Raw genomic sequence first — 10,865 nt, forward strand, 5'->3', positions numbered from 1 at the left:
GGATCTGGAACCGTTAAAGGAGGGTCCAGACTCCTTAAATGAGGGTCCAGGCTCCTAAAGGAGGGTTAATGTTCCTAAAAGAGTGGTCCAGACTCCTTAAAGGAGGGTCTGGAATCATTAAAGGAAGGTCAGGACTCCTAAAAGAAGGGGTCCAGACTCCTTAAATGAAGGTCCAGTCTCCTAAAAGAGGGTCCAGACTCCTTAAAGGAGGGTCTGGAATCATTAAAGGGGAATCTGGAACCTTTAAAGGAGGGTCCAGACTCGTTAAAGGAGGGTCCAGACTCGTTAAAGGAGGGTCCAGATTCCTAAAAGAATGGTCCGGATTCCTTAAAGGAGGGTCCAGGCTCCTTAAAGGAGGGTCTGGAATCATTAAAGGAGGGTCCAGTCTCCTAAAAGAAGGGTGCAGACTCCTAAAAGAGGGTCCGTGCTCCTAAAGGAGGGTTAATGTTCCCAAAAGAAGGGTCCAGGCTCCGTAAAGGAGGGTCCAGGCTCCGTAAAGGAGGGTCCAGACTCCTTAAAAAAAAGGGTGCAGACTCCTAAAGGAGGTTCCTTTTATCCTCTGAGGGAAGGGCTGAGGACAAATTAGATCCCAGGAGCTGGAATGAGGGGGGAGAGGGGGGGCAGCAATGAAAGATGGTGTTGGGGGGGCCACGAGGGAGCTGGGGAAAGGGAATCCTCTGAGGATTCCCCCCAAAAAAGCCAAAAATAACACCTCAATGTGAGCCAGGGGGGAGTCTAAAAATCTAAAATCCCTCTTTCTCATCCCAACTTTTCCAGCCAGGGAGGGGGGTTGGAGGCAGAGCTGTCACCCCGTGGTGGGGGCAGCTTTTGGGGCTGATGGATGGAAACTGGGAGCTTTGCCCCAGCTCTAAATCGCTGCCCGAACCCCAAACCCGCTGCTTTTCCTCCCGAAAAATACCACAAGATTCAGAGTTACCCCTTTCGAGCTCTTGGTCCGACCCCGAGGGGTAAAATCAAGCTAAAAAGACCTTGGTTTTCTACTTGTTTTAAATTTAAACCTGAAAAAAATTGCCTTTTAAGTGATCAAACGAAGTCCCTTGACTTTTCCTGTCCCTCAGCAGTGACTGGTTTCTGGAAATGTGGTGTTAATGGAATATTTCCCAAATTTTTGATTTTATATATTTTTTTTTCACATCTTTTTTCTTTTAGTGCTAAACCGAGCTTTTTTTTATTATTCTTATTATTTTTACTGACACCAGGGTGGAAGTACCGCATGATTTAGCGCCTGAGAAATTTGGGGGGAAATCCTTTGCATCTGGATGATTATTCTTTTATTATTTATTTTATTTTTTAACGGCTGGAAAAGCCACTTTTCCTTGTGCTTTCCTTTGCCTCATGCACGTTTTCACTCCTCCTCAAGTCTTTTTTATTTTCAAACTTTTCACTTGAGGGTAAATTGGGATGTTTTTCCCCAATTCCCCAGAGCTGGATCTATTTGAAGCGTCCCAAAGTGGCGATTTTTAACAGAGGGGCCCCAAATTTTGAGTGAAATGAAAAAAAGGGGGGGAAAAGAAATCAGGGGGAAGGATTTGGGCTGAAAAAGGGGAAAGAAATCCTGTTTCTGCTGTAGATTTTTGAGGTGTTGCCTTGGGTGACGGTGTCACGGTGGCGGCTCTACAGGCTCAAAACTGCCAGAATTAGGCTTTAGGATGCAAAAAAAAGGTGGTGATTTAAAAAAAAATAAAATAAAAGGCTTAAAAATAAGGGGGTGTTAATGCTTGGCTGGGATTTTTCTTGGTCCGCACATTTTCTGCCCCCTCTTAATTTTCTAGAGCCGTTAAGCGCCGCGTGATTTTTAAGTGTTTTTTTTTTTAACCTCGTTATTTCTCTTTTAATTTGTGTGTGTGTGTCGGGGAGGGGGGGGAAAAAAGGAGAAAAAAAAATAATTAAAAAAAAAAAGGTGTTCCGTGGAGTGGGGTTTGAATTTGGCTAGCTGGGGTCTCTTTTTAACTCCATCCCAAATAATAGGGGCTCTGGTTATTTTGCAGAGTGGCTCTGAAGAATGGACAGAATTGCCACGGCTAACTACGAGCTACAGTTCACAGTGGAAACAAAAACGTTGTAGTTTTTTTTCTTATTTCCTTTTTATCCCTTATTTTTTTTAACGACTAGTAGTATTATTATTAATTTTTTTCCTTCGCTTTTTTTCTTTGTGTTTATTTTTTTATTAGTTTGATTATTATTTTTTTTTACATCTCTCGTAGTTTCCCCATCGCTCCGGTGTGATTGCTCTTTTTTTCCCTTTAAATGCTGATGTGTGAGGTGTAGGTTGTATTTGTTTTTGCTTTTTTTTTTATTAAAACTAAGGGGAATATTGTCCTCTTTGCTTTTCTCCCATGAGTTTGAAAAATAGCAATCTCTCAAAATTTTACCTACAGCTGCCCCCAGAGCCAAAAAAAAAGGGGATAATTGACCCGAGAAAACTAAAGAATTCGGTTAACAGGCGATGTATGACTTTAAGTCCTATTTTTATTGGGTTTGGGGTGTTTTCTTGCTTTCTTTTTTTGTTATTCTATTTAATATTTGGAATGAGGAGGTAGAATTGTGATGGTGTTAAGAATTGCATGGTCAGAGAGAGCCTGTAGTTGGCTCCTTCTTAAATCCTTTGACCATGCTTTGTGTCTTTAGAACCACCTTCTAAAAAGCCTTTCCGAGGGGGAGCCGTCCCTCCTGCCTTTAGAGAAGCTCACAATTTGCATGTTTTACACCAGTTTTTAAGTTTTTAATTTTGCTCCTGCCTCGTTAGCCCGAGTCGTGCGTAGCCCAAGAAGCCTTTTTTTTTTTTGCTTTGACTCTTCTCGCTGGTGCCGGAAAGGGTTGAGGTTGAGAGAAGACAGGAGGTGAAAAATAAAGCTGTAGGGTGTGATTTTGGAGCTGGGGGGGTGTTTTTTTGGGGGTGGGCTCCTCCCCGGTGCTGAGCTGCCTCTCTCTTCTCTCTGCTCCCCAGGGACGCGCGGGTGGTGAAGGACATGGCCACGGGCAAATCCAAAGGATACGGCTTCGTCTCCTTCTTCAATAAATGGGTGAGCTGCCCCACCCTCCTGCTCTCCGTTTTTGGGGGGTTCTGAAGCTCCTGGTGGGCACCTCGGGGGGATGGGATTGTTCGAGGTGGTCATGGAGGACCCAAGGGAGGGGATAGAGTGTCCCCTTGGCAAGTTGTAGAGGTGACACCAAGCTGGGAGGAACAGGTGACACGCCAGAAGGTTGTGCCACCATCCAGCAAGAGCTGGACAGGGCTGGAGAGTTGGGTGGAGAGGAACCTCCTGAAGTTCAACCAGGGCAAGTGTAGAGTGCTGTGCCTTTTTGGGGAGGGAATACCCACCCCACCAGGAGAGGTTGGGGGTGACCTGCTGGAGCCTTTTTGGGGGGGAATAACTCCATGGACCAGGACAGGTTGGGGGTGACCTGCTGGAGAGCAGCTCTGAGGAGAAAGAGCTGGGGGTTCTGGTGGACAACGGGGTGACCATGGGCCAGAAATGGGACCTTGTGGCCAACAAGGTCAATGGCATCCTAGGAGGTGTCAAGAAGAGCGTGACCTTCTTGATGGAGGGAGGTCATCCTCCCGCCCAGCTCTGCCCTGGGGAGGTCCCATCTGGAGCACTGGGACCAGTTGTGGGCTCCCCAGTTCCAGAAGGACAGGGAACTGCTGGAGAGGGGACAGCAGAGGCTACAGAGATGATGAGGGGAGGAGAACATCTCTGTGATGAGGAAAGGCTGAGGGACTGGGGCTGTTCAGCTGGAGAAGAGCAGACCGAGAGGGGATCTCATCGATGCTGAGCAAGAGCTAAAGGGTGGGGGGCAAGAGGATGGGGCCAGACTCTTCTCAGGGGTGCCCAGGGACAGGACAAGGGGTGATGGGCACAAACTGGGACGTGGAAAATAAGGAAAATGTCACTTTGAGGGTGGCAGAACCTTGGAAGAGGCTGCCCAGAGAGGGTGTGGGGTCTCCTTCTCTGGGGAGATTCCAAACCCCACCTGGACACGTTCCTGTGGGACCTGCTTTGGGAATGGGTTGGACTGGGTGGTTTCCAGAGGTCCCTTCCAACCAACGTTGAGTGACATCCAACGAGCGATGAACCTGAGAGGGTGACACTACGTCTGGCTTCTATCAGGAGGGTCTTAGATGCTTTTAGTGGGACCAAACGGTGTCCTGCATCCTACTTTTGGAAGCAGGACCTCAAGGGTGAGGTGGGGGTGGTGACATGCCTTCCCTTGGCTTTGTCACCCAAGGAGGGAGGTGGTGTCACCACGGTGGGTTTCTCTTCCCCCTTCCCTCCATCTCTTCTCTCTCTCTTGGGCAGGACGCGGAGAACGCCATCCAGCAGATGGGCGGGCAGTGGTTGGGTGGAAGGCAGATCAGAACCAACTGGGCCACCAGGAAACCTCCAGCTCCAAAGAGCACGTACGAATGTAGGTCCTTCAACCTCCTGGGGAGGTGGGGAGAGGGGACAACAGGGCGAGCTCCAGGCCTGGGAGGGAGGGAGGGGTGGAAAAGGGGGTGCTGAAGGCAAAGTCTCTTCCCAAAAGGTTGAAAACTCCTGAATTAAGGCAATTCCAAGGGCCAACAGTGGGCACTTGTGGCCAAGAAGGGGCATGAGGAAGAGCGTGGCCACAGGTGGGTGGGTGGGTTTGTGAGAGGAGATCTGGAAACCTCCTGGGGAGGAATAACCCCCCCCACCAGGACAGGTTGGGGGTGACCTGCTGGAGAGCAGCTGTGGGGAGAAAGAGCTGGGGGTCCTGGGGGACAACGGGGTGACCATGGGCCAGCAAATGGGCCCTGGTGGCCAAGAAGGTCTCCTGGAGGGGCATCAAGAAGAACGTGGCCAGCAGGTGGAGGGAGGTCATCCTGCCCGTCTGCTCTGCCCTGGGGAGGCCCCAGCTGGAGCACTGGGACCAGTTCTGGGCTCCCCAGTTCCAGAAGGACAGGGAGCTGCTGGAGAGGGGACAGCAGAGGCTACAGAGATGATGAAGAGCTGGAGCATCTCCATGATGAAGAAAGGCTGAGGGACCTGGGGCTTTTTAGTGTGGAGAAGAGAAGGCTGAGGGGGGTCTGATCAACACCTATAAATACTTCAAGGGTCTTTTTTCAGTGGTGCCCAGGGACAGGACAAGGGGAAATGGGCACAAGCTTGACCATGAGAAGCTCCATCTCAACATGAGGAGGAACTTCTTGACTGTGAGGGTGGCAGAGCCCTGGCAGAGGCTGCCCAGGGAGGTGGTGGGGTCTCCTTCTCTGGAGACATCCTGTGGGACCTGCTCTGGACTAGATGATCTCCAGGAGGTCCCTTCCCACCCCAAACCACCCTGTGATTCCATAATTCCGTAGCTGCGGTGACTCTTCCCACTCTGGTGGGGTTTTTTGGGGGTGGGAAGTCGCTTTTTCTCCAAAAAACTATTTTTGTGGTTTTTTTTCTTGCCCTTCCAAGTGGGACTGAGGAGAAAGAGCTTCAAAATGAGGAATATCATCCCTCCCCCTTGCACTGTGCCCCCCCCCTCAGCCAGGATTGGAATTCCCACCCCCCAACCCACCAGAAAAGTTCTTAAAAAATATAAAAATATATATTTTATATATTTTTTTTTCTTTAAAGCCAACGCCAAACAACTCTCCTACGACGAGGTGGTCAATCAGTCCAGCCCCAGCAACTGCACCGTGTACTGCGGGGGTGTCACCTCGGGGTTGACAGGTAGGGTGACCCCCCCACCTCCTCCCCTTCAAAAATCTCATTATAACCTTTGAGGGTGGCAGAACCTTGGAAGAGGCTGCCCAGAGAGGATGTGGGGTCTCCTTCTCTGGGGAGATTCCAGACTCCACCTGGACACGTTCCTGTGGGACCTGCTCTGGGAAGGGGTTGGACTGGGAGGTCTCCAGAGGTCCCTTCCAACCAACGTGGTGGGACATCCAACGAGCGAGGGTGACACTACATCTGGCTTCTATCAGGAGGGTCTTAGTGGGACCAAACGATGTCCTTCATCCTACCTTTAGAAGCAGGACCTCAGGGGTGAGGTGGGGATTGGTGACGTGCCTTCCCTTGGCTTTGTCACCCAAGGAGGGAGGAGGTGTCACCACGGTGGGTTTATCTTCCCCCTTCCCTCCATCTCTTCTCTCTCTCTTGGGCAGGACGCGGAGAACGCCATCCAGCAGATGGGCGGGCAGTGGTTGGGTGGAAGGCAGATCAGAACCAACTGGGCCACCAGGAAACCTCCAGCTCCAAAGAGCACGTACGAATGTAGGTCCTTCAACCTCCTGGGGAGGTGGGGAGAGGGGACAACAGGGCGAGCTCCAGGCCTGGGAGGGAGGGAGGGGTGGAAAAGGGGGTGCTGAAGGCAAAGTCTCTTCCCAAAAGGTTGAAAACTCCTGAATTAAGGCAATTCCAAGGGCCAACAGTGGGCACTTGTGGCCAAGAAGGGGCATGAGGAAGAGCGTGGCCACAGGTGGGTGGGTGGGTGGGGAGAGGGGACAACAGGGCGAGCTCCAGGCCTGGGAGGGAGGGAGGGGTGGAAAAGGGGGTGCTGAAGGCAAAGTCTCTTCCCAAAAGGTTGAAAACTCCTGAATTAAGGCAATTCCAAGGGCCAACAGTGGGCACTTGTGGCCAAGAAGGGGCATGAGGAAGAGCGTGGCCACAGGTGGGTGGGTGGGTTTGTGAGAGGAGATCTGGAAACCTCCTGGGGAGGAATAACCCCCCCCACCAGGACAGGTTGGGGGTGACCTGCTGGAGAGCAGCTGGTTAATGAGATATTTCCCCCCCAGGGGGGCTCAGGACTCTGGGGTTTTCGGGGTGTCGAGGGGTGTCTGGGTCTCCCTCCTCCTGGGGGGCTGGAAAAATGGCAGAGGCTGCCCAGGGAGGTGGTGGGGTCTCCTTCTCTGGAGACATCCTGTGGGACCTGCTCTGGACTAGATGATCTCCAGGAGGTCCCTTCCCACCCCAAACCACCCTGTGATTCCATAATTCCGTAGCTGCGGTGACTCTTCCCACTCTGGTGGGGTTTTTTGGGGGTGGGAAGTCGCTTTTTCTCCAAAAAACTATTTTTGTGGTTTTTTTTCTTGCCCTTCCAAGTGGGACTGAGGAGAAAGAGCTTCAAAATGAGGAATATCATCCCTCCCCCTTGCACTGTGCCCCCCCCCTCAGCCAGGATTGGAATTCCCACCCCCCAACCCACCAGAAAAGTTCTTAAAAAATATAAAAATATATATTTTATATATTTTTTTTTCTTTAAAGCCAACGCCAAACAACTCTCCTACGACGAGGTGGTCAATCAGTCCAGCCCCAGCAACTGCACCGTGTACTGCGGGGGTGTCACCTCGGGGTTGACAGGTAGGGTGACCCCCCCACCTCCTCCCCTTCAAAAATCTCATTATAACCCCCCCCCCCATCGCCTCATTTATCCATTTTTGGGGGTTTTTGGGGTTTTTTTGCTGCAGAACAGCTCATGCGCCAGACCTTTTCTCCCTTCGGGCAGATCATGGAGATCCGAGTCTTCCCAGATAAAGGCTACTCCTTCGTACGGTCAGTTGGGGGGGTTTTTTGGGGGGGGGAGGGTGATGAATTTAATAAGAATTAGGGATTTTTTTTGCCCTTTGAGGAACCCACAATTTGTCCCGGTTCCCACAATTAGTCTCTTTATTAGTTAATGAGATATTCCCCCCCCAGGATGATTCCATAATTCCGTAGCTGCGGTGACTCTTCCCACTCTGGTGGGGTTTTTTGGGGGTGGGAAGTCGCTTTTTCTCCAAAAAACTATTTTTGTGGTTTTTTTTCTTGCCCTTCCAAGTGGGACTGAGGAGAAAGAGCTTCAAAATGAGGAATATCATCCCTCCCCCTTGCACTGTGCCCCCCCCCTCAGCCAGGATTGGAATTCCCACCCCCCAACCCACCAGAAAAGTTCTTAAAAAATATAAAAATATATATTTTATATATTTTTTTTTCTTTAAAGCCAACGCCAAACAACTCTCGATTAATGAGATGTTAATTAATGGTAATGAGTTATTCCCCCCCCCCCAGGGGGGCTCAGGGCTCTGGGGTTGTTGGGGTGTCGAGGTGTGACTGGGTCTCCCTCCTCCTGGGGGGCTGGAAACTATCAAGTCCTTTAACTCCACCCCCAGAACTGGCTGTAAAGTGAGTTTTTGATTAATTAATGAGACATTAATTAATGTTAATGAGATATTTCCCCCCAGGAGGGCTCAGGGCTCTGGGGTTGTTGGGGTGTCGAGGTGTGACTGGGTCTCCCTCCTCCTGGGGGGCTGGAAAATATCAAGTCCTTTAACTCCACCCCCAGAACTGGCTGTAAAGTGAGTTTTTGATTAATTAATGAGACGTTAATTGATGTTAATGAGAGATTCCCTCCCCCAGGGGGGCTCAGGACTCTGGGGTTCTTGGGTTGTCAAGGGGTGCCCGGGTCTCCCTCCTCCTCAGGAGCTGGAAAACCCAGAGTCCTTTAACTCCACCCCCAGAACTGGTTGTAAAGTGAGTTTTCCATTAATTAACAGTACATTAATTAGTGTTAATGAGATATTCCCCCCCCAGGGACAGCCCCTGTGGGACTCTGTGTGTTGGAGGGCTCCAGGAGGAAGGTCTCAGGGCTCTGTGGTTCCAGCAATCCCTTCTTGGGGGGGTGACAGGAGGAGACCCATCTTGGTGGTTCCACCAGCCCCAAAGCTCTGCTGGGGGGGTCACTGGGGGTGGGTGGTGGCTACTGGTGGCGGGTCATGGCTACTGGTGGCCGGGTCCGGGTCTCCCTCCTCCTCAGGAGCTGGAAAACCCAGAGTCCTTTAACTCCACCCCCAGAACTGGCTGTAAAGCGAGTTTCCCATTAATTAACAGTACATTAATTAACGTTAATGAGATACTCCCCCCCCCAGGGACAGCCCCTGTGGGACTCTGTGTGTTGGAGGGCTCCAGGAGGAAGGTCTCAGGGCTCTGTGGTTCCAGCAATCCCTTCTTGGGGGGGTGACAGGAGGAGACCCATCTTGGTGGTTCCACCAGCCCCAAAGCTCTGCTGGGGGGGTCACTGGGGGTGGGTGATGGCTACTGGTGGCGGGTCATGGCTACTGGTGGCCGGGTGGGTGGTTGACACTGTCCCCCCCCTCCCTGGCTCCTGGTGGGACAGGTTTAATTCCCACGAGAGCGCGGCACACGCCATCGTTTCCGTCAACGGGACGACGATCGAGGGCCACGTGGTGAAGTGCTACTGGGGCAAGGAGACACCAGACATGGTCAGCCCCGTCCAGCAGGTGAGAACTTCTCCTCCTGCTCCTCAAACCATGGAATGGGTTGGGAAGGGACCTTGGAGACCATCCAACCCCTGGGATGGACACCTCCCACCACACCAGGTTGACTCCAACCTCCTCCAACCTGGCCTTGAACCCCTCCAGGGATGGGGTGGGTTCTCTGACCAACCTGGGCCAGGCTCCACCACCCTCAGGGGGAAGAATTTCCTCCCAAAATCTCATCTCCATCTCCTAATTTTTGGTTTCAAACCCTTCCTTCTCCTCCTGGGGCTCCCCTCCCCAAACACCAGCCCTGGAGGGATCTAGAAGCTGGTGCTGAGGGCCGTGGGGCAGTGGTGGGTTGATGGTTGGAGACTCCATCCATGATCACAGAGTGGTCTCCGTTGAGTTGGAAGGGACCTTGGAGACCATCCAACCCCTGGGATGGACACCTCCCACCAGCCCAGGTTGCTCCAAGAACCCCTCCAGGGATGGGGCAGCCACAGCTTCTTGGGGCAACCTGGGCCAGGCTCTCACCACCCTCAGGGGGAAGAATTTCCTCCCCACATCTCATCTCCATCTCCTAATCTTTGGTTTCAAACTCTTCCTTCTCCTCCTGGGGCTCCCCTCCCCAAACACCAGCCCTGGAGGGATCTAGGAGCCGGTGCTGAGGGCCGTGGGGCAGTGGTGGGTTGGGCAGTGGTGGGTTGATGGTTGGACACCATGATCACAGAGTGGTCTCCTTTGAGTTGGAAAGGACCTTGAAGACCATCCAGCCCCTGGGATGGACACCTCCCACCAGCCCAGGTTGCTCCAACCCCCTCCAACCCAGCCTTGAACCCCTCCAAGGATGGAGCAGCTTCTCTGACCAACCTGGGCCAGGCTCTCACCACCCTCAGGGGGAAGAATTTCCTCCCAAAATTTCATCTCAATCTCCTAATTTTGGGTTTCAAACCCTTCCTTCTCCTCCTGGGGCTCCCCTCCCCAAACACCAGCCCTGGAGGGATCTCAAAGCCGGTGCTGAGGGCCGTGGGGCAGTGGTGGGTTGGGCAGGGGTGGGTTGATGGTTGGTCTTGGTGAACTTCAAGGTCCCCTCCAAGCCAGGGAAGTGGTGGAATGGCCAGGGCATCACAGGATGGGTTGGGTTGGAAGGGACCTTCAAGATCATCCAGTTCCACCCCTTCTAGTGGCTGGGACATCTTCAAGGAGACCAGGTTGCTCAACCTGCCCTTGAACCCCTCCAGGGATGGGGCAGCCACAGCTTCTCGGGGCAACCTGGGCCAGGCGCTCACCACCCTCCCACCAAACAAGTTCTTCCCCACAGCTCAGCTCCATCTCCCCTCTTTTAATTTAAAACCCCCTGCATGTGCTACTGCAGGTCCATCAACTACAAATATCCCAGACAAGGGGAAGTTTAACCGCCCCCCCTCAGGGCCTCCAGCCCCCCCACCATTTTGGGGGGGGTCTCCTTTGGGCCCCCCACCATCTCAGGGGGTCTCCTCCAGCCCCCCCACCATTTTGGGGGGGTCTTCTCTGCCCCCCCCACCATCACCTTCTCCATCTCCTCCTACTTTTGGTGGCCCCACAGCTGGAGGCACCACTTTGGGGTCTCCCCCCCCTCCACTTTGGGGTCCAAGGG

General features: G+C 52.5%; 1 protein-coding gene across 1 annotated transcript in view; it reads left to right on the forward strand.

Moving 5' to 3' along the window:
* Window positions 1-1,889: 1,889 nt before the first annotated feature.
* Window positions 1,890-10,865, forward strand: part of LOC106899186 — a 10,939-nt gene continuing 1,963 nt past the window's right edge. The window contains exons 1-6 of the mRNA XM_014960895.1: window positions 1,890-2,079; window positions 2,969-3,044; window positions 4,323-4,431; window positions 5,610-5,705; window positions 7,442-7,526; window positions 9,127-9,349. Coding sequence (XP_014816381.1) covers window positions 2,024-2,079; window positions 2,969-3,044; window positions 4,323-4,431; window positions 5,610-5,705; window positions 7,442-7,526; window positions 9,127-9,349 — 645 coding nt within the window. The 5' untranslated portion in view covers window positions 1,890-2,023. The remainder of the gene's footprint in view (window positions 2,080-2,968; window positions 3,045-4,322; window positions 4,432-5,609; window positions 5,706-7,441; window positions 7,527-9,126; window positions 9,350-10,865) is intronic.

The sequence above is a fragment of the Calidris pugnax genome, unplaced genomic scaffold, assembly GCF_001431845.1.
Source record: "Calidris pugnax isolate Ruff unplaced genomic scaffold, ASM143184v1 scaffold617, whole genome shotgun sequence".
In the NCBI taxonomy this organism is placed as follows: domain Eukaryota; kingdom Metazoa; phylum Chordata; class Aves; order Charadriiformes; family Scolopacidae; genus Calidris; species Calidris pugnax.